We start from the raw sequence: 27,654 nt of genomic DNA on the forward strand, positions 1-27,654 counted from the left end.
AATTTTGTAGCATTCCTTAGCCAAAGAAGACTTGCATGGCATGCCATGAAATCAACTCATCCTTTCCTACGTACTAGGCTGACCAATATATTTTCAACGTCAACAACTTGTATATATAATATAAAGGTTTGTTGGGTTGAAATTTTGAAACATCATCATTTCCTTCAACATCAAGGGTACCTAGAGAAATTGAATTTCCTTTTGAGTTGCATGTGCAACAAACTATATATGCAGGAAACGCATCCACCAAAAAAAAAAAAAACTATGTAGCTTGACTGCTTTTACTGCCTCTCTCTTGTTGAAAGACTCAGCTGAAAGCTTGAGAAATAAAACGGGCCTAAAAATAGACCCCTCTAACCTGCCTTTATTGAATTGGATTTAAAAGGCTCATACTAGTGACCCTGTAACGGGCTTATTTTATTTTGTTAATTTTTTCCCGGTTGGGTGGGCTACTTAGGGCTACTTAAAAGCTCAGAGAGAGTGGCCAAAAAAGAAAAGGCTCATTGAGAATTTAAAAGTGATACATATTCGAATTTTTGTGTGTTAAATCTTATACTTATAATGTATGAAACTACATCGTTTTAAGTTTTTACATAATTATCTTTTAATCTTAAACTTAAAACACTAAACTTTTAAACTCTAAAACAACCTTATTTTGAGTTAAATACTACATTAGCACTAAAAAGATAAGCAGAGAATCCTATGTCATTCTAATACATAATTATATAATTTCATACCATGCATGCATTAGGCCACAACAAAAGCAAAAGCAAAAGCAATAGTTGTAGGTGGGTAGTTGGGTACAAACAATTTACAATATGTTAGCTTCATGAATAGGGGGGGGGGGGGGGGGGGGGGGGGAATGGAGTGGGTAGATAAATCCATGGATTTTCAAATGATATATATGAATTGAGGCTTGTCCATATATATATATATATATATATATACGTACATAATTTCATATGGGATATTGGGATGGGAGTATGTTGGATGATTATGCCAATTATGTCATGGCTAGACACATGCATGTGACTACTAACATCATCACATAGTGGTTGTGAATGAAATTTTCCTTACCTATTTGTTTTTTTTTGTTTGTTTTTAAGAAACCACATGCATGCTTTTTAGTGTTCTTCCATGGCAATGAGATCGAAAGCAGAAGATTGGCTTTGGATTTATATCCATAATCCCTTACGAGGATGCTGCCTAATGTTATACGATCCACTGGTGTATATATATATATGCAGAACAATTTGTCAAGTGACAGAAAATCATATATTCTTAGAGGGCTTCCAACTACTATGCCAGATATTGTCTGCTTCTCTTAAATTGATTAAGAAATTCTGACACTCTAAATTAAGCTTTTGAAATTGCTTTGCTAATGCACAGCCCGTGGACTTATTGTTCAATTACTTTATGCCCACCGATGTAGGTTAATTAGCATGCGAAAACAGTACTATAGTAGCTAGTGCCTAGTACACTATAAATATATTTTGAGGAAATTACATATTTGGTCTACTTATTTTATATTTAGTTTAATTTTAATTCACGATTTTTTTTAAGTTATGTTTTGGTCCATTAATTGTTTAACTTGTTTAATAAAGGTCTAGATTTGTGACTTTAAATCCTTTGAGTTGTGTTTTCTTCAATTGCAATTGAAGTATAAGTTATATTTCATCATTTCTTAGTCATAGAAACCAATTTGGAGTATTAGAATCTAAGAGAATTGAGATTGGATAAAGTTTGAAAAATTGACAGTTTCGGGTACCCTATTTTGGGGTTAATTATTTTGAGTTTTAGAACTTTAATTTGAATGATATTTATATGGTTGTAAAGAAGAGAAACATAGCTTTAAAACAAGTATATGTTTGCTGAATTTGAGTGAGATTTGATAAGGTAAAAGACATACCAAATTTGAGAAAATAAATTTGGACCTTTATTGAACGAGTGAAACAATTAGTAGACCAAAACATAACTTAAAAAAGATTATGAACCAAAATTGAACTAGGTATAAAATAAGTGGACTAAATCTGTAATTTTCTCGTATATTTTAGATTGAGCACATAAAAGGTCGTATATTTTAGATTGAGCACATAAAAGGTGTACTAAAGTAAATATATTACATACTTAAGTTTATAACATAGAATACTATAAATAAGCCAAAGCTTCAAACCATAGGTGCATAGTACTCGTTACCTACCGTAGTTTTGTCAAGTTTATTCTAACCTAAACATTAGAGATCGACTTAATTTGACTAGTTTGTGTTTGGATTTATAGAGTTAAAAAACAAAATTGTCTAAGGTGCTCTACTAGTTTATAATTCTGGCTCCACTATTAATAACAAGATATTAATTTAACCTTTAAATCTATTATTTCTCATGTAATATTATTCAATATGCAACACATTCACAAAGTTGATATTTGCTTTGGTTTAAAACTTTTAAAATAATTATTGATGCAACATCGACATTTAATATTAAACATGAAGACAATTTTTCGTATTGTTCATGCATAAATCATGGACTATTGAAAATTCTGTAATTAAGTACATATTTATTTATGGCCATTGGCCGCCCGTAAATTACTGACTTTTGGTTTTGGGTGTGAAGTCAAAGTTTAGGCAGCCAACTCCAACACGTCTCTTCACCTTCGCATTCACCTTCGCCATGGTCAATTCCTCCTACTTTCCTCCCTTTGCTTTTGTGGCTACGTAGTCAATTCACTAATTCATAATAGCCAGTCACTCTCACACGTGCCTATCTCACGTTTCCGAAATATAAAAAACAAAACAATTCTTTTTTTGTTTGCATGGCTATTAATTAAAAATGACCTTTAGTCAAGTGTTAAATTTCAATTTTTTAAGTATCGAAATCGAAATTCATATTTGTTAATTTTTCGTGATAATTTCATCGAAATTATCGAAATTTCGCCGTAAGAGATGATTTTGGGAGAAAGAGGAGGGGCAGTGGCAGGGGGAGATCGAGGAGAAAGAGGAGATGGCGGCAGAGAGATCGAGGGAGAAAGATGGGGCGGCAACAGGGGGTGACAAGGGGAGATGAGGGAGAAAAAGGTGAAGGTGAAGGTGAAGGTGAAGGTGAGGGTGGGTTGGTGATGGAGAGAGAGAGAGAGAGAGAGAGAGAGAGAGAGAAGAAGAAGAGAAAAAAAAGACCTGGAGACTTGGAGAGTGGAGAATTGGAGACTCACTGGGGGAAAGAAAGGAAAGAAAAGGAAGGAAAAAAAAAAGGAAAGAAAAGGAAGAAAAAAAAATTAAAAGATTTATGATTGATTGGGGTTTGGGGTTTTTGGACAATTGTAAAGAAAAAAAATAGTTTGGGATTTCGTTTGGTCGTTTTGGAGTTTCGTTAGTTGTTTTTAAACCTTAAACCAGTAAATTATAATATATTTTTATATAAAAAATAATTAAAAATACTTTAAAGGGCCTAAATCCTAATATCAAATACCATATCTTAAACAATATAGAGTATAAATTATAAAATATATATGATTTAGTGTATAGATTATAGAGTATAAATAATATACTAATTTCATTTATTCATTATACTAATTTTATTTAATAGTATTTGTCTCCAGCGCGCATTATATTCATCTTATATCATATAAAACCTACTATATAATTTGGTTTCTTCAATATTTTTTTATTAATTTAGTAGATAATATGTTAAATAAATATATGGTAAAGTTTTATTCAAAATTTTCGTATTTTGATAGTAATTTTCGTTTAATTTTTGTCGAAATTTAAAAATCTTTAAAATTTTTATTGAAACTTTTTTGAAATCCGAAATTTTATTCCTTGCCTTTAGTTACGGACGAATTAAAAATTTTATTTTGTTTGCATGGCCGTTAATTAAAAATGACCTTTAATCGGAGGCATGGAGCATCTTATTATCTTATGCTGAATTGCTAATGCTAGGTCCTGCATTATTGATTACAATTTCAACGCTGGGAAAAACAAAAACAAAAACAGGCAGCTACAAGCCTACAAGGCTACAACTAGAAACAACATATTTTCTCACCATTTGCTGATTTTGTTCCCAGTTTTATGTGCCAATCAACGCTGAAAGACTGAAATTAATATCAAAGAGATCTAAATTGGTAATCTCACATTTGCAACTTTTTTAATAGAAAACTTGTAATGAAAAACAATTTCTTTCTTGTTTTTTCATTTCTGAGTTTCCAATGAGAAACAATTTTGTGTAGCCTGCAAATTGCAAAAATTAATGAATGGGATTCCTAGTGGTCAATGCCCATTGCACATGAAGTCATGAACCACAGTCCTCTTTGAAATTACCGAAATTACCCCCGAAATTACTTATATAAAACTTCAAAAACTCATATATACAGATACAGCTCAACCTCCTTGGCTTCATCCGTCCAATCCAATCCAATCCATTCAAATCCCATCCCACCCCCACCCAAAGCCAGTGAGCCACTGTCACATGACACAATGAAGAAAAATGTGGACGTGTTTCCGAAACTTACCCACAAAGTCAACTCTCTCATGCTGCCGGGCACCCAACTCTGTCTTTTTCTCTTATTCTTATTTAGTCACACTCACATTCACAGTCTCTCACACATCACAGCCATCAATACTCAATCACACGGCTCCGGCCTCACCTTTGACCAATTTAAATTCTGATAAAAAGGTCAATACCCCCGACACGAAGCATCAAAGAAATTAATTAATTAATTAAAGACCCGAAAAAGAAGAAAATGAAATATTCGTGCACCTGCCAAAGCTGTTCCAATGTGTCTAGTCTCTGTGTGTGTGTATCAGTGTATGTGTAATTGTGTATGTGTGTGTTGGATCTTATTCGCACCTACATTTTGACGCCAAGTGCTACCGTGACAGTCCGGTCACGCAGTGGGCCACCAGATCCATGCCACCTTTTTGACTCCCCTGTCTCCCCCAACCCCCTTTATCACCTACCTCCTCCTCACTCCTCACCTCGTTTTCTTTTACCCTTTTCTCTCTTTTTCTCTCTCCATTTTTTGCTTTTTTTTTGTGTGTTATGCTGAAGAGAGCCAGACATGGCCGTTGATTTCATGGGTTATAGAAACAGCAGCAGCAACAGCTTCTCGGCCAAGTTGGCTGAAGACAACGCTGTGCAAGAAGCAGCTTCTGGGCTTGAAAGCGTTGAGAAACTCATCAGATTGTTGTCAAACGCTCAGCAAAACCAGCACCAAGAAAATAATAAGTACCAAAACATGGCCATGGACATGGATTGCCGAGCCGTAGCAGACGTCGCCGTTTCCAAGTTTAAAAAGGTCATTTCTCTCCTGGGTCGGACCCGAACCGGCCACGCCCGTTTCCGACGCGCCCCTTTGACCGGTTTTACTTCCTCCGGGTCCGGGTCTGGGTCTGGGTCTCCGCCAGCCACCCAAACCCCTCAACCTCCTCCTGTAGAGACCACCAGGGTCTACCATGCCACGCCGATCCAGCAGATCCCGCCACTACCCCATCATCATATCCATCACGCTGACTCCTCCACTACCATTAATTTCTCGTCCTACTCGTCCGCCGCCACGACGTCGTTTATGTCGTCGTTGACCGGGGACTCCGACAACAAGCAGCAGCAGCAGCCGTTGACGTCGTCTCCGGCGTTTCAGATTACCAACCTGTCCTCCGGGGTTTCCTCCGCCGGAAGGCCGCCGCTGTCTTCGGCTTCGCTGAAGAGGAAGTGCAGCTCCGAGAACTTGGGCTCGGGAAAGTGCGGTGCTGGGTCCTCTGGCCGCTGCCATTGCTCCAAAAAGAGGTGGGTCTCTCTCGAATCAATCTCTTACTCTTAATTAATACGATTTAGTTGTTGAATTCGATTTCTGGTTGTGGGTTTGTTGCAGGAAACTGAGACAAAAGAGGGTTGTGAGAGTTCCAGCTATAAGCTTAAAAATGGCGGATATTCCACCCGATGATTACTCTTGGAGAAAGTACGGACAGAAACCCATCAAGGGTTCTCCACATCCAAGGTATACACATATTTTCCAATTTTAATTTCGCCCAATATTTCAATCCAAATCGATGATCATTATGTTCAAACGTTGACCTTTCAAGTTCAAATACTTGTTCGATTGAAACCCCCTTTTCGTATTTTTTGTTTTAATTTGTGATGTGGTTTTTGATAACAGGGGATACTACAAGTGCAGCAGTGTTAGAGGGTGCCCAGCTCGCAAACATGTAGAGAGAGCTCTGGACGATCCATCAATGCTCGTAGTGACCTATGAAGGCGAGCACAATCACTCCCTCTCTGTTGGAGAGGCCTCCAATCTCATCCTAGAATCGTCTTAGGCCCATTGAAAAAAGCTTAAGAAAAAGCAATGGTACAAATTAAGCCTCTGTGTTTTAGCAGCAATGAATGGTAGTAGCAGTACTAGTAGTAGTGCTGGTAGTAGTAGCAAACTAGCAATAGTAGTTACAGTACCGGCTTGTGACTCGGTCAAGTCAGACTCAGTCCCATCTCGAAGGAGATGAGTGAGTTCAATTAGTTCATTTTCTCTTGTACAATATGGGATTCCTTTTCTCTCTCTCTCTCTCTCTCCTTTTCTCTTCAAACACTATGAATTAATTTAAATCTTATTTATTTAAACAAAGAAATGAGGATGGTGGATTTGGTACTAATGGACTAATAGATTTCTCTCTTTCTTCAATTCTTTCCCATTAGAAAAGAATTTGAAAGAAAAAAAAAAAAAGAGAGAAAGCAGGTGCTGTGTTCTAGACCGACTTCTAGTTGATATTTTTCTATTCTGTTCATTTGATTGCTTTTGCTTTGGTTCTTGTCTTGGATGCCTACTACACCTTGCTTTTTCATCTCTTCCATCACCCAAAGCTCTTTTTTTTATTTCTTTCTTTTCTTCTTTCGATTAAAATAGTGAAAGGAGAAAATTTAAAGAAATGAAAGTGACTGGGTCAAAGAATTGTAACGAAGTGGACCAACATGTCGTATTTGTGACGGTTGACCAAAGCAACTTGTGGGGTTGGCAGTTGCCAGTTGGAAGAACGGCTAATTTATACTGAAAGGTGGGTATTGGGTAAATGGGTTGAGAGAGAGACTTTTTAAATGCAATTTTGTTGGTTGGTGTTTGGTTTCTGGGAAAAGGTTGGATGAATTTGGAGGGAATTGCAGAAAAAATAGTTGGCCTACAAAGTGAAAGAGGGGATTAAATCAAAGACCTCGAGACAAAGGTGTTGGACCCTAATCAGTAGGAAAATTAATGCGCAAGTCAAAGTTTGTGGGTGCGCAATAATTTTTTCTTGTTTGGACTGCCTGCCTTTGCCTTTAAGCCAGATCTAGTAGGAAAATTAATGCCCAAGTCAAATTTTGTGGGTGCGCAAAATGATCATTTTGACCATTATGGGGCCCTAACAATGTTTGCATCACATGTTCACTAATTTGTTGTTGATTGCATTGCCTATTTGCCTTTACTAGAAAATCAAACCTTGCTATGTAAGTATGGTCCCCAAAGGTGTTCCATCATTATCAATTCATCATTCACATGTGGCTGCCTCAAATACCATATACATTCATTGATGTACTTCTACTAAGTTTACCATGGCAAACATGGAAATTGAGAAATAAGGAAAAAATGCCTTCTTTCTCTTTTTTGAAAGCATAGGTAGTTATCATTAATCTTTTTTTATCAAACAACATTGGGAGATGGGGTTTCAAACATAAGACTTCGAGCACAGTCGAGCATAGGCAATTGGAGGCTGCCGATTTTGGAGAGCGAATGAGGCGCTTCTATGCTTTCTCTTCTCTCTCGTTTGCCAAGTACATGGATCGCGTTGGTCCACCCGTCCTTGTAACCCATGCCGTTCAGTTCATTTCAAAGTTCAATTTTGAAATGCAACCCAAGCAAAATGAAACTCTAGTTGGGGATCGGTTTTTCTCCACAAGTTGCAAGTTTTGGAGTTGAACCCCTCATTGCGCTTGCTTTAGGCATGACCGCATGAGTAATGTAAAAGAGAGGTCCATCCATCCATTAAAATTACTATTAACTTGATATATATTGTTGACTCATTCTTTTATAGTTTAAGCTTTTGTTGCTCAATGTTTACCTAACACCTTCGACCTAACTACCTATTCATTAATGTACATGGAGTGTATATGGTTCATCTTAGATGTCTAAAATTTCAAGACTAGTTTAAATTAGAGTTAATTAATATTGTTTTTAAAAAAAATTTGGAGGAAAAATTCAAATTTAAGATCTTATATTATTAATAAATCACTAACTAGTTGATAGTGTTAAAGGTTGGATCAATGACTTTTATTAATAGCAATTTCTTATTAGAGAATCAAGGACTCTCGGTTCTGTTAGTTGTATGTAGTATGTACATGAAGGGGCATTATCTACTTAGTCAAATGCAATAATGTGAAGGAAACGTAATGTGAAACTTGTCCACAAGAAGTCTGCATCAATAGACAATAGTGATTAATTGCTTGTTTAAGGAAGTCAAGCCATAGTTTTGCATACCACGTCATTTTTCTAATCATATTTATTTCACAATTTTTTTTGTTTAAAAAAGGAAATTTGAGGAAGGGAGATTTTTGGGTTTGTCTTTTTTCAACAAAGTAGAAAGAAATATTAATAACTGATAGTTAGTTGGTTCACAATAATAATATTTTAACAGTTTAGTATACACAAATTAATAACATCTTATAAAACATCTTTATCGGTGTTCTTTTTTTATTTTAATTAAATCGTAAAATCAACAATACTTATAAGTTATAAGCTATGCTTGTAACGTTGGGAGGGAGGACGTACAATGGAGTAAGTGATATGCTCGGATGGTCTCAAGTTGTCCGGCTTTGGATATGGAAACTCCAATTTATAGGGTCTTTGGGCAAGGGAGATCAAATATTTCTAAGACTTCTCCAGAGAGATCTTTTGAGATCTTCCATCTTTGGTTGTGATCTTTTGAATGAGTTAGTATTTCCATGATTTCATATTCTAGCAAGGCGGAGGCTATTCTGACCACCCGAACATATTTTGGACAAATTTTTTCTATTTTACTTTTTTTTACAAAAAATTATGGAATCACTCAGACCCATTCGGCAACATGCCACTAAAATATACTAAAGAGTTCGACAGCTTACGGCCAAATATAATAACAATATTCGGCAGAATACTGCCGAATACTTTTTTCATTTCCATTCCGTGGTTACTTACCGAAAACTCCGCCAATGTTCGACAGTTAGGTGCCGAATAACCACAAACATTTCGACAAACAATTGTCAAATGACGCGACGAATAAAATTAAAATTTTTTATTTTAAAGGTAAAATTAGAATTTAAAAATACAGTTGTCAACTCAATAATTTAGGGTAGTCGAAATAGCCTATACCTTCTAGCAAAGGTCTCGTATTGGCCTTTGTTTCATTTTTCCTATAGGTTGAAAAGATTTGGCCTAGGACACACATCCTACCCTTAGGGCATGGAGTGCTTAGGCTTGGGCCTCATGTGCCTTAGTCAAGGCATGAGCTTGTCTAAAGCTTGGCATGTCTCTTTTTGGCCATAGATTGCTTGGCATGACTTATTTTCGGTTTGACATGGTCCATTTTGGGCTTAGAATGGCTTAGGCACGACACGGGTATGAGCTTGGCACGACCCTTCATGGTCTTAGCATGATTTTATGCGTTTGGCATGTGTGATATTCGTTTGGCTAGGGACTTTAATCTCGGTTTTTCGCATCAGACTTCTAAGAATTCTGAGAGAGGTTGTCGGGGTGGGTGAGGGAGGGGGAGGGGCTGGGATGGCAGAGGTTAAGGGAGGGGTTAGGCTGGTTTCAACATTTTTTTTTTTGTTTTTTGTTTTTTGTTTTTAATTTAAAAATTCATATTTGGGGTGGGGTGTGTAGTGTTTGGATTAGGTGTGTGTGTAGTGAGAAATTTTGGTGAGATTAATGAAGTTGGGGTATTTTGGTAATGGGAGGGGTGTGTAAAAGAGAAATTTTAAATTTTAGAAAATGGTAGAAGGTGTGTAAGAGAAAAATGTGTGCAAAAAGAAAAAAAAATGTGTGCAAATAGCAACTCTCTTTATTTAAGTATTAGCAGTAGAGTATTTTCCTTCACGCTCACGACAAAAAAGCCCTTTGTCTTCCCTCTTATCTTAAACTTTGTTGAATCAAGAAAAAGCTAAATTCTTAATTTTTGTCACAATTTTTTAAAGGATATACGAAAAATTTGTGTTTTTTTTTTTTTTTTCCAAAATATAGTAAAAGTGGTCTAATTAATAAAACGTAAAATGTGGATGACAAATTTTTTCATGTGACCATAACACCACGTTCATTAAAATTATAACATGTAAAAAATTATTAATATCTAAAACCCTGAACTTTGAATTTATAAACTCAGTGGATGACACTCAAATTCTTTTAATGTGTACATTCTATAAATTTGATGGATGAAGATTCTAATTTAACCTTTAATTAAAAAAAAAAAACAACCAAAGTTACGAGAACTTTTAGTTGGAAAAACGGCCCTAAATTAAGGTCCAAGTTGGTTATTACATTGGGCTTATCCGGGTTAAACCGGCCCAATGCCCTTCCCTACGCTATTCACAATTGACGGTCCTCTCTACAGTTCAGTGGCTAACTCGCACAAAACCTAGCGAAAAAAAACCACCCCAGCTCCCTGCCTCCTTCTCTGTGCATCTTCTTCTCTCTTTCGAGCCAGTATCGAGGTTGACTAGGTATTTTTCCCTGTAAATTTTCTTCTTCTTCTTGTTTACATGTTGCTTTCTGTTTGAAGTCAGTTTCTTTTTGGTGCCGTTCGAATCTTTTATTTACTCTTTAGGCATGCCTATTGGTTCTGAATTTTTTATTTTTTTGTTCGGTTTATGCATGCTGGATGTTTTCTTTGGCTTTTTTTTTTTTTTTTTGCTTCTGTTTAAGTCATTCTGCTTACTGAATAAGGGCATAAGGCATTGAGTTATATTTAGTATGAGAGAAATAAGCTTATCCATTTTTTTGTTCATTTGTATCCCATGTGGGTGTTGCTAAAGACCAGTTTAGTATTGGGTTGCTAGGAAAAGCTAAGACTTAACTCTGAAGTTGGATTGCTTTTATCTCTTTGAAGATAAAAGATTTGTATTGATTTGATTTGCATTCTATTTGCTAATTATGTAATTATTACAATTTATGGGTGAAAGAAAGTTGTGGCAAGTCAATAGCTTGTTCAGGTGGCTTTGTTTGAATTGTGTTTGTCCATGGATGTTTGAATCCAGGGTTTTTCCTCCATGTTTTTCTTTTTCAAGAAGTTTTGTAATCTGTGTCTCATTTCTTTTGCGTTAGGCATGTAAATATATTCCAGGATAATGCGAGTGGTGGTATGCATGTTACAGCATATAATAGTACCCAGAAAATTGGTGTATTAGATGTTATTGATTGCCTGCATTTCTGGTGATGATATTTGTGTGAAATGCAGAAGTATGTTTTTCCAAATTGCACTTGGAAATGTGATAATTTAGTCCAAATATATTTGAGATGTTTTGTTTTGTGCTTAGCTAAATGGTCGTCAAGGTTGGGAATGACAATTTTCTACCTTATTTCTGTCAAGGATGCCAATCTCACAAATGCATAAATGTTTGATGCTGCTTGACACCTATGATATTTTGACGATTGTACCCTTCATCCAATTTATTTTGTTCTAGGAGCTAGCAGCAGCAGACATAGGCAGACTAGCCGGGGAGTTGGGCACTTCCTTACAACGAATAGATAGTACAGTTGAAATAGCATTGTCCAGTCCAATATACCAAACAAGTCCTATACTGTCCTTCTGCATCCCACCTACAAGCCAAAGGCGGCGATGGGTTGCTTCACCATTCCCATCGTCGGCTAATGAAATTCAAAATTCCCAATCTAATCCTATTGTCACCTAAGAACCTTCCCCTCACACCCAAATCTCACATGGCCTCACATCTCACTGTAGCGCAAGCCCAAACCCTCCATTCTGATTCACCACAAGACCTTGATGATGTCCTCTGCTCAAACCAACAACAAGAAGAGCAACAACAACAGCAACAGACTTTGGTTGATACATCACCGAGTCGGTGCTTGAGTGGCGAGTCACATATTGTGCAAGCATGGGCTCATTGGTCAAAACTGGGCAAGCCCAAGCTCATTGTGGCCCCAATGGTAGACAACTCGGAGCTCCCATTTCGGATGCTTTGCCGTAAGTATGGCGCTGATGCTGCCTACACGCCCATGTTACACTCTCGCATTTTCACGGAAAATGAGAAGTATCGAAACCAAGAATTTAGCACTTGCAAGGTAACATTTGATGATTAATCTGGAAATATTTTATTTATTTTCTTTTGAAAATAATTTATTAGTTGGTAGATTAATTTTGAGAGTATTGCAGGAGGACCGTCCATTATTTGTTCAATTTTGTGCTAATGATCCTGACATTTTATTGGAGGCTGCAAAGAGAGTGGAACCTTATTGTGATTATGTTGACATTAATTTGGGGTAATACTTTGTTTTATTGCTTGTGTGATTTTAGCATCTTTGTTAAAATGGCGTATCCAATTCCAGGTCACTTAAAAGAAATAATTAGTTAGTCTTTTCATCTTTTGCTATAACTTTTGGCAGTAACTAACAAGTGGGAACATAGTTAGTCAGACAAATTGATAAAGTGGATTCCTAGTAGTGTGGCAACATAGCGTGCCAAATTGGCAAGAGAACATTGCCCACTAACAACTACTTCAAATTCTTAAATATCCTTGGGTTGATATTGCATTTCTGGATTGAAAGCCTCAAATGGAAACTAAGTGTGAATTTTGGTGCAGGTGTCCTCAGCGCATTGCTAGGCGGGGGTATTATGGAGCTTTTCTAATGGATAACCTTCCTCTTATAAAATCTCTAGTAGAAAAATTGGTTCTCAACCTTAATGTCCCTGTGTCATGCAAAATCCGGATATTCCCAGATTTGAATGATACAATCAAGTATGCTAGGATGCTAGAGGATGCTGGTTGCTCTCTGTTAGCAGTCCATGGCCGAACAAGAGATGAGAAAGACCAGAAGAAAGTCCGGGCCAACTGGGAAGCCATCAGGGCTGTCAAGAATTCCCTCAGAATCCCTGTCCTTGCCAATGGGAACATTAGGCACATAGATGATGCTCTCAACTGTTTGGAAGTGACTGGTGCTGATGGGGTACTTTCTGCTGAGTCTCTTCTTGAGAACCCAGCTCTTTTTGCTGGGTTCCGAACTGCTGAATGGGTAGCGGGGACTGAAGAAAGCAAGAAAGATGTGAAACTGGACCAGGCAGATCTTTTGGTGGAGTATTTGAAGCTTTGTGAACAATACCCTGTGCCTTGGCGAATGATCCGTGCTCATGTGCACAAGATGTTGGGAGACTGGTTCAGAATTCATCCACATATAAGAGAAGATCTCAATGCACAATCCAGACTCACTTTTGAATTTCTTTATGACATGGTGGATCGGCTTAGAGAGCTGGGGGAAGGAACTCCTCTTTATCTAAAAGATACAAATGCTGCAAATTTTTCAATGAATGGGTTGGCTACCAGTTGAATGAGTTACTGTGACAGATATAGGAATCTTGGCAAAGTCAGAATCAAGAATCAGGTTTTCCGTTAGGTTTTTGTCACCATTTTCTTTGATAAAAAAGGTTTACAACTGTTCTAATGTCAGGTTTTTGTGGCTTGTCTAACTCAACTGATATATGAGCAGAGGAAGATGCACTCCCCTGTTATACTACATTCTTTTGTGCTGATGATTTAATGTTAGCTAAGTCTAATCCCATTGTATTAATATCCCATTGTGGGACATAGGTATTGATTCTTTGCCCGAGTAATGACCGATCTCTATTTTGACTGAATTTGTGGAATGCATTGTAAAAGATTGTTGTAATCTGTACCATTTTCACTTTGACTTATGCTTTTAGTTATATTTTCTATGTAGTTTAGTTTACAAGTGAACTTGAAAAAAACTTTCATAGAGTGTATAAGCCCATTGTATGTAACTCACGTGATGACAGACGAGCACAAAATATATGCATCCGTTCTATGAACGTTTTTCTTATCAAACCCTTGCCCCACTATAGATGTGTGACCTAATGTTTTAAGCCCCATTGGTTGGCTTCATGAATAAGGTGTTAATCAGGCTACTATATTGAGGGCTTGTTCTACTTCAGACTTCAGTATAACCCAATTAAGTGTTTTTAATTTTTGTTTAAATTCAATATGTTCAGTTACAGTGTCGCCATCAATTTTTTTTTTTAATTTTTCTGTTAAAAATCTAGTTTCATTAACTCAATACAATCCAATCTGAGATAATTGATAATTCAATCTAACTAGTACACGAAATTTGTTTGGACCTTGCTAACCAAATGCTCTCCATAAACAGCTCTTTCAAATTTCTTAGCTCCACCCGTCCTCTGTTTGCAAATATCCAAAGGCTCCACTGCTGCATCAAAATTTGTCTGTTCATGCAACAAAGGCATGTGAAGGGGGGCTTAGCAGTTAGCACCACTCAAATAAGAATTTTAAGGAAAAAAACAAAGATTGAAGAATATGTGTAGAGGACCATACAGAGAAGGAAGAAGAACAATGCATGTATAAAAATAAACAGGCTAATTTCATACCTCATAGAAATATGCTACACAGACCCGATATTTCGGGTTGTTGTTGGTAACTTGATGCAAAGTTGACTCATAAAAACCATTTGAGTAAATCTGCAGTTGTTCCACAGATGAGAATGACTTCTTAGTATATCAGGGAGTCGGTACAGATATTAGGAACAAATTAGTTGCAGAGATTAATATTACCTTTAGCATGTCTCCGATATTGCAGACGAATGTTCCGGGAACAGGAGGAGCTGATATCCACTCGCCCGACAGGTTTCTCACCTTCAACAACAAATCATTCAATTCAACTGTTGTACAAAGTAGAGCAACATACAAACATCACATAGATAGAAATGGAACTTCTTTTTCTTCTTGATGGAAAAGCTTTGAACAAAGATCACATCGTTCACTTAGTCTTTAATCGCAGTTTAGTTGTGCATAAATCAAATAGAGAGTAAAAACCAGTTGGGACAACCCTCAACTATCAGCAGACTCTCATACATACTATTTTACCTGAAGTGCAGTTACATCGTCATCCTGATTAACCAATGTCAGCAACCCTGTTATGCAACAACATTAGATGTCTGGGATTTATTGGTTTTTTAGCCTCTAGGCTTTTCATCATCTAAAGGTGAAGAAAATTTACCATAATCAGTGTGAGCTCCACTGGAATTGTTTGATCGGCATAAACGAACAAAAGGAGACCAAGGGGGAAAAGGGAAAAAAAGAAAAGAAGGAAAGGACATTACTTACATATGACCTAATATAAAGGGAGAAATGCAAACATCAAAAACAGCATTGTTTCATTACCATCCAATGTCATTGTTTGGAATGTCTGAGCCATTTGTAGAGCATACACCAGGGTAACCAATGAGACGCATCACCCAAAATGCATCTCCAGCTCTTTCACCTTCAAATTCATATGGTGACCCACCCAATGCTAAAGCAATTCCACGCATGATATTTCTTGAAAGTTCTGAAAGCAATGAGAAACAAAAAGTTGTAGGCAGAAGAATATTATAGGACAGAAAAGGGAAGAAAGTTGGTTCTTCGGAAAAAGCATGCCTGTGCAGAGGCTGATATACTCCTCCATCAGTAGCTTGAAGTTTGGGGGACTAATTGGCCTGCATAAAGGATCATAGGACATAACAATCAAATCCAATACCATTATGGAAGCAATCCATCATTAAGTCTACAAAAAGCTCACTAGGAGTACAAATGTGGAACCCCTAGACTGAACACTAATTTGAGAATGAAACCAACAGATACTTAGATATGATAGTCACAATTTAATGCCTGAAACATTAATATTATCAACATAATTTTGTACTGTGCAAAGTATGGAACTGAAGTTTAGAGACTGACTTTATATACACATGATGTCCAAAACTTTGGCATTGATTAACTGTTTTCAATACCAAGGATTTGAATCAAAACATAAATGGAATTTTTTCAATAGCTATCAGGATATTTGTGTGTTCCATGCCTTCAACCACCGTGCAGAAGTCCCTTGTCTAAGTAGGCCAGAGCTAGAACTGTGCAAAAGCTTTGCTACACTAACTCAACAATGGTGGGCCAAACCATCATTTTAATATGATGTTAGACGAGCTGGAAAATTTTATATAACATTGAAAATCTTTTATTAATCAACATAAGTATAGTTGAATCCATGCGTCAAGTGTATTCTGTTTAGTAGGGAAGGCCTTAATTTGTGCATACCATTGGTTACATCCTTCCATAGCTTTTCCAAGATCTCCATACATCCCTGGTTTCACTTCTTTATAGCACTGTTACAGTTGAAACAAAATGATAATGATATCAACAGTAAGAAGAAAGTTAAGAAGAGCATAAGCAATATATTAAGTACTAAACTAAAAAAAGAGTTTATGCTTATCCACTATGTGCAAAACAAGAGCACATGATGTCTGACTGTCATATAAACATAGAAAATTGCATCCTAACCCCTGAAAGCTAATGCAAGATTGATCTCAAGGCATGCTGCTAGATTGACTTTAATCAAACCAGAAAGCCTGAAGATCAACATGGCGAAGATATTATGATTTTTTTGCGCTTCATTTGCAATTGAATAGCATAAAACTGTAGACCAATGCAAAAAAATGGGCAGGATACATTCCCATATATCAAAGAGAAAACAGCTTGCATATATAACATTTCATGGCTACAGAAACAACTATAAATTATAAAGGAACTAACAAGACCTACATCAATAGCTTCATGCATGTCTGGTACACCTTTGGTTATATTTTCCCCAATTCTCTGATATCCTCTGCAAGCAAAATTTAGCCTGCTGTTACCATAAAGCATTCGGATGCCAGTCATAAATCATAAAATTGATCCTCATTTAAAAATTGCATATATAGGAAGCCATTTCAGTAAACCTGTATCCTTTATCAGCAGTCAACTTTATCTTGGTTTTTTCATCATATGGAAGCTCAAAAAATTTGCGAGTCAGATTCTTGACTTCTTTCATTAGACTCTCAGGAATACCATGGCCTTTCTGGTCAAGTACAAAACATCATAACATTCAAAAATAATGAAACAGAAAAAGCCAAATCTTTCATGGGTTCAAATTTGATTAGTAAAAGAATTCAAGTACCACATAGAAGAAGCCTGCTTCTTTACAAGCTTGATCTAATTGCTTGACAACTTGAGAAACACCTGGGTCTTGAACCATTTTGGGATCATCGCACTTAGCCAGAAGAGGACTGATATCTGTGCATTAGGATACAAGTTAAAGCAAATACAAGACACAATCAATCAAAAATGCCATCTTTGGCTTTTGGGTGAAAGTGGGGGAGGTGGATAAGTTGGTTTATACCGATTATGGGTATGGACTTGAAGTCTGTGGCCATGGCGGTGATGGTAGACTGGTAGTCTCTCTTTTCTATCACAGACTTGCAGTTCCAGTACTTGAACTTCTACACAAGCTGACTGATGGAGCAAATGTTGAAGAATTGCTATATGTAACAGCGGATTTAAATGTTGGGAGTTAATTAACAGATAGAGAACATAGATACAGTGGGGTGACTCGGTGAGGACTTATGATGATCTGCCGTGTTTTGTCTTCTTATTGTTGTTTAACTTGTTTAGTCTTTGTTCTGATTTTGGTCTTGTATTTATTCTAGTTTTACAATATATATATATATATGTTGAGAAATATTCTAAAATTAACTGGTTAGCAAGATAATACGAAACTAATCATGTTTTTTGGCCCACCACATGACTAATTTCAAAATCCAAATCGTCAATTTTTAGGCCCTACTTCAAAAATTATTATTGCAAAAAATCAATTAAATAAAAAATTATTTAGTTATTTAATTGTGATTAAATAAATAGACGAACACTGTTTTCGATAAAAGCATATGAATAGTTGTTATTATAATTAAATTGCTAAATGACTTTCGATTTTGGAGATTTTTTACATAGATGATATATGAAATAGGGTCTAAAAAATGAATTGTTCGAATTTTGAGATTACATTGTGCGGTGGGCCCAACAGTGTGGTTGACTTTGTATTAATTTACTAACTAGTTAGCTTTAAAGTATTTATATATATTATATATATATAATAATCACTCGCTCACCATAGAGCGAGGAATTCTCCGCTCACTTAACTACCCAACAACGAATTTCAATGATCGGAATCGTTCATATTGTAAGACATCATTCAAAAATCACCCCTACAAAAAATCAACCAAATTGGAAACTATTTGTCTATCATTTACCCTTTTATCAGATAGATTGTATTTGTCTGCACAATTTGGAAGACCAAATAATTACGGATTTGGCTGATTTTTTACAGGGACGATCCTTAAGAAGGGACCTAAGAAATGGACTGTTCCGATTATAAAATTCTTCGCTATGTGGTTGGTAGATGGTTAAGTGAGCGTGAAATTTCTCACTCTCTAGTGAGCGAGATATCATTTGTGTGTGTATATATATATATATATACATATGAGTGAACTCCAATAGTATACAATTAATAAACGAGTTGAATTAGTATTAAGTTATTTAATACGATAAATTGTATTAATCAAGTTTAAATTAAGTAATATTTAATGCAAATACGAAATGACACAATATGAACACAAACTATTAGGGGTGGTTTCGGTACGGAAACCGTACCAAAACCTTGATACCACATGCCGACCGCTAGGGGTCGAAACTCTTATTTTTGTCACCGATACTGTGCCGACGGTTTGCAGTAACCGCAATTTTTGGTTGCGGTTGGAGAAGAGCGGCATTGGCACAGTACTGGGCTTGCCGAAACTTGAGAGAGACAGCGAGACAAAGAGATGGAGATGGAGAGAGCGAGACAGAGAGAGACAACGAGATGGAGAAAGCGAGACAGAGAGATAAAGATGGAGAGAGAGACTTGAAAGTTAGACAGAGAGAGATTACCAAGAATCAAAATCAACATAGAGACAAAAAACTTACCCAGAAACAGAGTAAGCAACCAAGGAAGCACCTTTGGCATAAATCAGAATTATCAGAGAGACCACAATCCCCTAAATCAAAACCCCAATAAATTGAAAGTTTGAAACCCAAAAAACCCCTAAATCAGAAAACCCAAGAACGGTAGCTATTAGCTAAGATGGTGGACTGGTGAGACAAAAAGAGGTGACAGTGAGACAAAGAGAGAGAGGTGACGATGGACTGGTGAGACATAAAGAAAGGGAGAGAGGGAGGCGATGGTGGTGCACTGGTGGGGCCTTTTCGGAGTCTAAGATAGTGGTGGTGGTGGTGGTTGAAGACTCGGAGATGCTGGATTGATGGTGGTGGAGTGGTTGCCTGGTTGGGAAATTGGGATCTTAATTCGCACAAAGAGAGAGATAGATAGAGTGAAAAAAAAAAAAAAAAAAAACAATACATGTTGTTTTGTTTAAATTTTTTTTTAATTCATTTATTATTTAACATTAGGAATTTAAGATTAAGGTATTTTGGGGTTTCTTGGGGTTTGGACTTTGTGGTTTGGACTTTGGGGTTTGGGTGGGGTTTGGAGTTTTTTATTTTTATTACATATGTTTTTAATAATTTATAGTATATAGTTAATAACTTAATAGTTTATACGTTTTTTAATTTATATCATATCTTAAACCTTAGAGTATAGGCTATAGGTCATATACCTAATAGGGCCGTTAGACTAAATGGCTAATACCATATTAATATATTATACCATATTAATATATTATACCATATTATACATTTATGATTGAGGTAATTACATAAATCATAAATGGTCCATAACTCCATAGTCCATATTGAAAGGTGGGGAGGGAGGGTATTTTGGGGTTTAGTTTGGGGTTTGGATTTTGGGGTTTAGGGTATTTTGGGGTTTCAAATTTCAATTGGGGTTTGGACTTTGGGGTTTGGAGTTTTTTATTTTTATTACATATGTTTTTTATATTATATCATATTATACAATATACTAATTAAATTACTAATATTATCATATTATACTATACTATACCATATTATATCATATTATAGTATTATACTATATACTATATATCAAACTCTAAGTTACCAACTATGAATCTATGAAGTATAAATTTATAGTATTAGACTATTAGGGTATAGAAATTTGTAATTTAGTATGAGATATCATATACATATACTATATAGGATTTATAATTTAGTATAATATTAGGGTTTATGATATTTTAATTAGTTTTATATAGAAATGTATTATATAAATTTAAAAACATATAAGTTAATAAGTTATAGGGTTTATAGTTCGGTATTTTTCGATATCAGAGCAAGTACGGTATCAGTATTTTTAGGTATTTCGGTAATTAAACCCAGCCCCACAATCTACCAACATAATAATCACACATAAATACAATATTAATTTTCTTAACGCACACAAATTTTAAATTGAACAATCCAATCTAGTCTCCCGAAATCATCAAAACTAATCAAATTTGAATTGGACCGATTGGTTTAGATTGGATTTGGAGCAACCTATAAGGAGAGAAGGAATAGAAAAGGAGAAACCAAAAAAAAAAACACCAAGTTTTTAGGATTATAATCTCACGGTAGTTGGAGAGCTTTTAACTAATTATTCGTTCCTTGTGTTTGGAACAAACAATGGATTGGAATATCTTATATCCAATTCGATCCTCTTATCCAGTCCACTAAATACCTGCCGGCCGGGACTTTGGATTCTCAGAACCGAATTCATGTTTGCTTTGTCTAAGTATCAACACCAATGTTGCATGCGAATTGGAAAAAAACTTGCACCAATGTGTTTTTCTTTTCCATAATAAATGTACAAATGGAATCGAATGACACTTTCTCATCCAGCACAAATTGTACAAAGTTTACAAACCCAAGAATTCAATGGAATTTCAGCTTGCAATTTTGCATTAATTTCCAAAAATGAATTATTTTTACATCCCATCCACGAAAAAGAAAAACAAAAAACAGAAGAAAAAGAAGTTCTAAAATGCAGAATGACGTTAAATATACACATTACACCCGCCTTTTACCCCAATGGCACAATGTGATGGATGAATCTTTGATTACAGTGATGATGATTATTACTATAAATTGATTGATTGATGCCCAGAATGACTAAGAAGAAGACGAAGAAGAAGAAGAAGTAGTGTTGCGACAGAAGTGGAAGCTATTCTCATCCATTTTCTCAAGGACATAGTGGCCAAGCATCTCACTCACCTCCACCAAATTCTCCCTGCACAGAAACTCATCCCCACAAACCCTCTCCACCTCTCTCCTGAAATCATGAACGAACACATGGGTCTTCCCGTTCCCGCCTTTTTTGCTCCTCGCCAGCACCCCGGAAGTGAATATGGGCGAAATCCGACCCGGCGCGTCGGGCCAGTCCCCTCTCGGCCCGTCGATAAGAATCACGTCCCAATCTACCTCGTACACGTGGTTGGGCAGGTCGTTGATCCCCAGCTTGCATTCCGAGAACAAGAGATTCTGAACCGGCCGGCACTCGTTTCGGATTTGCTCCTTGGCTGTGGCTATGAGCTCGTGCATCTCGCGAGATTTCGTGGTGTACTGGACATCGTAGGCGTCGATTTCAGGGTGTTTTTCTTCGATGTAGGCGGCGTAGTAGCGGTTCTCGTCGATGAACACCGTCCGGCCGTTGTGGTTGAGGGCTTTCCACAAAAGGGTCTCGTGGGTCAGCCCGAAAACCAGGAGGTTGCAAGGGGAGGAGCATTTTCGGAGCACGTCCGAGATGGGCTTGATTTCGGCGTACGACATTTTGAACGTGTCGTTGGATTTCGCCGCGTAGTGGAGGAGCGTGTTGATCACGGTGGTGGGCAGTTGGGAGTTGCTGGTAGTGACAGTTACCGTGGCGGCGGCGACAGTGGTGGTGGTGGTGGTGTTTTTTGAGTATAACCCGCTTGTGTAAATGAGTGTGAGAAGGAAAGCGAGTGTGAAGAATGACATGAAGGCTAGAAGCCAAAGGCGGTTGGAGGTTCCTTGTTTTTGGATGTAGGGGTGGAGAAGAATCAGCTTTGTGTTGCTGTTGTTGTTCTTCATCTTTGGATTGAGATCACAGAGAGAGACAGAGAGAGGTTCAGTCTCAGAGAGCTGTGCAAGAAGGTGAGTCTAGCTCTCTTTCTCTCCCTCTCTCTGTTTTCTCTTTTTAAGATTTGTTTCAAGTAATTCTGATGAGAATATTGCAAAAGGGTTTGATTTAAAGAATGTGTTTGACTGACTAAGCAAGCAGAACATTGAAGCAATATTGTAAGTGAAGAAACTGAGGGTGACCTCACAATTACTCTCTTTTTTTATTTTTTTATTAATCAATTTTCATTCATAATATTTGAAATCAAAACCTTCATTACCGACAAATAAGTGACTGGTTGCCATCCACTAGACCAAATGGTCATTAGTCACAATCTCTCTCTTAATTAGCATTTTATAAATCAAATTATTGAAAAATGAATTGTTTAATTATAATTGCTATTTGGTTGGTGATTTGTTTTGCATGCAATTGAGTGGACATTCATTATCCTTTATTATATTTGTGTATATGTTTTTTTAGTGTTTGTGAAATGCGTGCTGTAAAACTGACCCAATATGAAATTGTGGGGTGGGAGGAGGAGGAGGAGAAAACAATGGTGGTTGGTGAGGAGAAGGTAGATAGATGATGCCATAGCAGCTTAATTGGGAGCGACCTCATAACTAATTACAAGCCTCAAGTCGCTTTTCCTTATTCAATTCAACTTCACATCTCAAGTAACCTCTTTAAATATGCATATTTTCTCAAACAAGTAGCTGCCCTTGAAGTGACTACTCACCTGAAATTAGATTCTAATGAATACACATGTTTTAGTATAATATTCCTGTCTTGTGCTTATGTCTACCAAATAAATGAGACTTCGGAGCTCATTATGAAGTTGACAATATACCAATTGTCCAATATTGTTGTAGTTATATATTAAGTACTACATATGGGTGGCTAGTGATCTTCCTCTGTCCAAGGGTATAATATATAGCCAATAAATGTTAGCTAGACTATAGTATATTGTAATTGTAATTGTTAGATTGAATTTCTCTGTCATAACTCTTCGGGTAATTGGTATATTTAATTAACTCTTTGTTCTTAGTACAGAAGTAGGGATGGCAACGGGGCGGGTTTGCCAATATCATACCCACTCCCGCCGGGTAATAGGGTCCCCATAGGGGGTATTCGGGGCCCTATTATTTTTTTAAAAATAATTTTTTTATTAATAATATATCAAATTAATATAAATATATAATATAATAGATGAAATACATTAAAATTCATCATATTATATTACAATAACACTAAATTATAAAGATAACACTATTAAATTTTAAAGACATGCAACAAAAATTAAGAAAATAAATTAAAATATAATTATATAATATAATATTTTTATTAAACGGGTATACGGGGCGGGGCGGCGACAGGGATAGTATTACCATACCCGCTTAATCGGGGCGGGTCCTCACGGGAATTTTCGGGGGCGGGGATTTTGCCATCCCTATACAGAACCGATTAAGTAAAAGAGTTTGTTTATATCAAATCTGTATATAAAGTTGGTGAAGATGCCTAGAAGCTGTAACTAACAATACCAAACAAATCAGTGTCTGTATCTTCAATGTACAAGATAGCAAATGAGATGTATGGAAAATTGAATAAAGGTTTTTCTTTTTGTGCTAGCTCTCGATTGATTCATCATCACCACCTCATATGCTGCCCCCACAGTGCATTTTTTCAGAATTTTTCTCTTGAATTTTTCCTACCAGTGTCATATAAGTGCATACATAGTCTGTGCTTATCTTCTAGCATCAACAATTGAATGTTTCCTTCAAGCCTTGAAGTAGGTGCACTATCAGTCTTTCACACACAAAAAAAGACAACAATTTGAACATTACAGAAAACCACTATAAAACTAAACTAAACTTTAGACATACCCTTTGTCTAGCTATCAGAAACCAACTCCAATTCTTATCCTCTCACCTCCTCACAGGCTCACACCATCTAGAAGTTGCTGATGAACCAAGTCCAGGATATATGGTCTAGAAATATAATCCTAGCTAATTCTCAAACTTCATATCTTACAAGAATTATTAGGTTAGTCACTGTAACTATGTAACAGTAATCTCACATTAATGCAGAATGTTGCTCCCTCTACAAGGGTGGTCGCTTGACCACTCGCCCGCCGGAAAAGCCTTGCCAAACTCGCCGGGTTGACCCTCCAAAATGACCACCTGCAAGCACGCCCACAACCTGTTCGACGAAATGTGTGAATGGTTGTGAGGCGTTCTTGACTTTTTTTTTTTTTTTTTTTTTTTTTTTTTTTTTTTTAAGTCTGACTCAAAACGATGTTGTTTTGAAACCACGAATTAAAAAAAAAAAAAAAAACTGAGTAAAAAAACAAACAGGAATCTAATGGGTGTTCACTATTTATCCTCAATTCACATTTTCTCAAACCCTAACCCTTTACCCAGCCCCATCTGCCTCTGGCCCCCTGCCTACAAGTCACCGCCGGCCAGCCCCCACCCGCTTGCGACCAACTCTCACATTTACACTATGGACCCCTGTGATAAAATTTCTGGATCCGTCACTTTTCTCACTTCCACTTGTTTGACAACTAAACACTCAACACTACTGACTTTAAGCTTCCTACTTACATGCTTTTGCATTTCATGCACCTCCCAATTTGGTTGATCCTTTATGTATCCCTTGCTATACTTTTGTGCCACTGACATAAGGATAAACTCTTTTTGCTCATGGTTAATTGTTTATAATATTAAATTTCATGCAGTCCATGATCTCTTTAAGCCTTTAAGGTAAAAAAGAAAAAGAAAAAAATCATTTGCTTTGGGTCTTTGAAATGGTGCAAAGGAAAAAGAAAGCAGAACAACCCTCTTTTTTAACAAGGATGACACATATATTAGGCCATGCCATATATATAAGAAATATGAGGCAGATGAATGCCCCTTTTCCCAAAAAAAAAAGATGCATGAAAAGAAGATGCTATCTTAGCTAGAATGATGAAGAGAGCACTACCACTCACTTCCACAGTGCCCCACAAGTATTTTGACTTGGAACAGGTTTGATCAAGTCCATGATAATTTTTAGTGGCTTTTTAGTGATCGACCCGACACAAATAGGCCACTCTTGATTGCTTAATTGGTTTCCAATAATCAATGTGATTTGATTACATGCTTGATTTGAAGTACTCACACTTTGATTTTGGCATGACTTTAATGAAACCATCTGATAAACTTGAATTGAACTTGAACAAGCCTTGACGTGCACTTAAATTAAGCTCACATCAATGTAGTTCCATGGCCCGCCCCTACATCATAAAACCAAGCCTAAAGCCAAAGGAGAGGACTTACCAGTAATGCAAGTCTACTTGCTTACTAGTCAGCACTACTCACTCCTAACAAGCTTGGGGCCCAGAATTTGATGAGTTCACCAGTGACAAAAATTTGTTTGTTTGCCCACTATACTTATAGCTTAAACCATTAGAATGTGAGCAACAATAATTAACACTCTACCTCGAATGTAAGTCACTCGATCTCCACCATTAAAATACAGCATGTGAAATTCAATTTTTATATTGGGAGGATGGAATTGTAGAGATTTCAACTCAAGATCTCTTGTTTTAAATTCAGGATAAAATTTAGAACAGTGCTTGCCTCTATCTCCTGAAGGAACACCTCTTCCAACCCAAATCTCATAAACATATGCCTTTTATGTATGAGTTAATTTTTTTTATCAAATCCTAACCCCTAAACTCTAAAGTGTAGCAAACTAATTGAAAACTTTAATTCACTATGCATATATGTGATATACTCATATACGGTATATACCCTATTACGTTTCTCCCAACTTAAGTAATAAATTTTACTATTTGGATTGATTGAAATCTGAATGAATTGATAGATAATTCAACCTCAACAATAGTTAAAATTCTGAGGAAAACAGCCTAAATATATTAATCATTGTATCTGACTAAGTTTCAATCGAATAACGTTGCAAACTGGCATTCTATATAATATTGTCCAATCTACAATGCATATGACACTTTTGTACTATATTTCATGTAAATAATATTGTTCTTCCAAAAAAATGTATATAAATTATTCCTTTTTTTTGAGTCAGCATGAATATAATATTATTCAATCCTATTTGTTTAATCAATAATATTTATTCAATCTCCGATGTATTAACTAATAGCTATTAAGCGTGCCTACACGGCTACACCCGTACACCGTGATGGGTTTACATATAAATTGTGATTTGTGACACATGTTTTTTCTTCTCTTTTGAAGAGTCACAAAAGGAAAAGGGTCTAAATTATCATTTATTTGTGAGAACTGAGAACTGAGAACTGAGAACTGAGAAGAATGTAATTTAAAAATATAAAAATTCTAAGCGGCAGAAAAGAGAGAGTAGAAAGTATAAAAAAAGCTATGAAAGATTGTTTGACTTATAAACGGCGTTACAGAAAGGTCAAACAATCTTTCTCTTTCAGTCAAGGCATGATAAGGGGGGTTCCAACACCAGGCACCTTAGGTCGCGTGTGGTGCAATCTCCATCACTTCCCCACTGTCGCTCTGAGGTTTACAACGTTGTTTGGTGGACTGAAATCAATTTTTTTACGAGGGAAGTGGAATGAAATCATTAAAATGAAAGAAATCAATGGAGTAATGATGAAATGATAAATTGATAATAAGGAAATATTAAGGGAGAAAAAAATATATTACAAATTATCAGTGGCGGATCTACAATTGAGTCATTTGACCCCATGAACTCAAAAAGGCTGAGTTTGATGAAAAATCTTGACCTCATGAATGAAGCTTAGATCTTAGTTATAGCCATGGCTGACAGGGGCAAGATTACAGAGCAGGAGCAAGAATCAGAACAGGGAAAAGAATTAAAAGACTTATGAATTAAAAGACTTCATCCCTCAAGTATAAATTAAAAGCATTAAATTCTTATAAAATTTGAATTTTTATAAATTTGAAACAGTCACAACTATATAGCAAACCAATTTATAACCTAATTCAAAATATTTTATTTTAGATTAGTACTTAAACTAAAAAAACTTATTGTCTTTATACTTTGCTGAAAAATTATTGATATTTAAAATTTAATCTTAATTTTCTATAAAATTTAAAAGTATTCTTCAATATAAAAAGATTTAAAGTATTTTAGTTTGCTTTAACTCTTAATTTGAGGAGGGAGAGAATCAAACTTAGGTATAGGAGGGCAATTCTACAGCTTTAATTTCTAATTAACCTATCTCATCAACTACCTTGATTCTTAACTTTAAGGGTATTTTATCTAGAAAGCTAAAATGAGAAAGAAGCTTAACTCATAATCTCATTGGCCCAATACATAACTTCTAGAATAATATTTTTACTGAACATTTTTATATTTACAACCTAAATATGTACAGCTGCATTCTAAAAGCTGCATTCTAAAAACTATATATGCAAGCTCAAACTCCACAATTAGCTTCAAATGCATATCCAAAACCAAATGCATTTGCATCTCAAAAAAGCTGCAG

At 36.1% G+C, this 27,654-nt stretch overlaps 4 protein-coding genes across 4 annotated transcripts; 2 read left to right on the forward strand and 2 right to left on the reverse strand.

Moving 5' to 3' along the window:
• The first annotated feature begins 4,955 nt into the window (after positions 1-4,955).
• Positions 4,956-6,544, forward strand: WRKY15 (WRKY DNA-binding protein 15). The gene is made up of 3 exons (XM_086242861.1): positions 4,956-5,774; positions 5,860-5,985; positions 6,145-6,544. The coding sequence occupies exons 1-3, from the start codon at positions 5,050-5,052 to the stop codon at positions 6,302-6,304; spliced, it is 1,011 nt and encodes a 336-aa protein (XP_086098987.1). The 5' UTR covers positions 4,956-5,049; the 3' UTR covers positions 6,305-6,544.
• A 4,026-nt stretch (positions 6,545-10,570) lies between these two features.
• Positions 10,571-13,906, forward strand: LOC147284396 (FMN-linked oxidoreductases superfamily protein). The gene is made up of 4 exons (XM_086242860.1): positions 10,571-10,703; positions 11,664-12,282; positions 12,374-12,480; positions 12,801-13,906. The coding sequence occupies exons 2-4, from the start codon at positions 11,851-11,853 to the stop codon at positions 13,540-13,542; spliced, it is 1,281 nt and encodes a 426-aa protein (XP_086098986.1). The 5' UTR covers positions 10,571-10,703; positions 11,664-11,850; the 3' UTR covers positions 13,543-13,906.
• A 326-nt stretch (positions 13,907-14,232) lies between these two features.
• Positions 14,233-17,639, reverse strand: LOC147284397 (2-oxoglutarate (2OG) and Fe(II)-dependent oxygenase superfamily protein). The gene is made up of 12 exons (XM_086244373.1): positions 17,436-17,639; positions 17,214-17,329; positions 16,996-17,114; positions 16,820-16,883; positions 16,316-16,383; positions 15,662-15,720; positions 15,407-15,572; positions 15,243-15,262; positions 15,110-15,156; positions 14,798-14,878; positions 14,615-14,704; positions 14,233-14,452 (listed from the first exon to the last, which is right to left on the reverse strand). The coding sequence occupies exons 1-12, from the start codon at positions 17,467-17,469 to the stop codon at positions 14,324-14,326; spliced, it is 993 nt and encodes a 330-aa protein (XP_086100499.1). The 5' UTR covers positions 17,470-17,639; the 3' UTR covers positions 14,233-14,323.
• Positions 17,640-21,019: 3,380 nt separating this feature from the next.
• LOC147284398 (protein IRX15-LIKE-like) lies at positions 21,020-22,421 on the reverse strand. Its single transcript, XM_086244700.1, has one exon. The coding sequence runs from the start codon at positions 22,130-22,132 to the stop codon at positions 21,194-21,196; it is 939 nt and encodes a 312-aa protein (XP_086100826.1). The 5' UTR covers positions 22,133-22,421; the 3' UTR covers positions 21,020-21,193.
• Between the last annotated feature and the right edge of the window lie 5,233 nt (positions 22,422-27,654).

This window comes from Dryas octopetala, chromosome 5 (genome assembly GCF_963921425.1).
Source record: "Dryas octopetala chromosome 5, drDryOcto1.1, whole genome shotgun sequence".
NCBI classification, from domain to species: Eukaryota; Viridiplantae; Streptophyta; class Magnoliopsida; order Rosales; family Rosaceae; genus Dryas; species Dryas octopetala.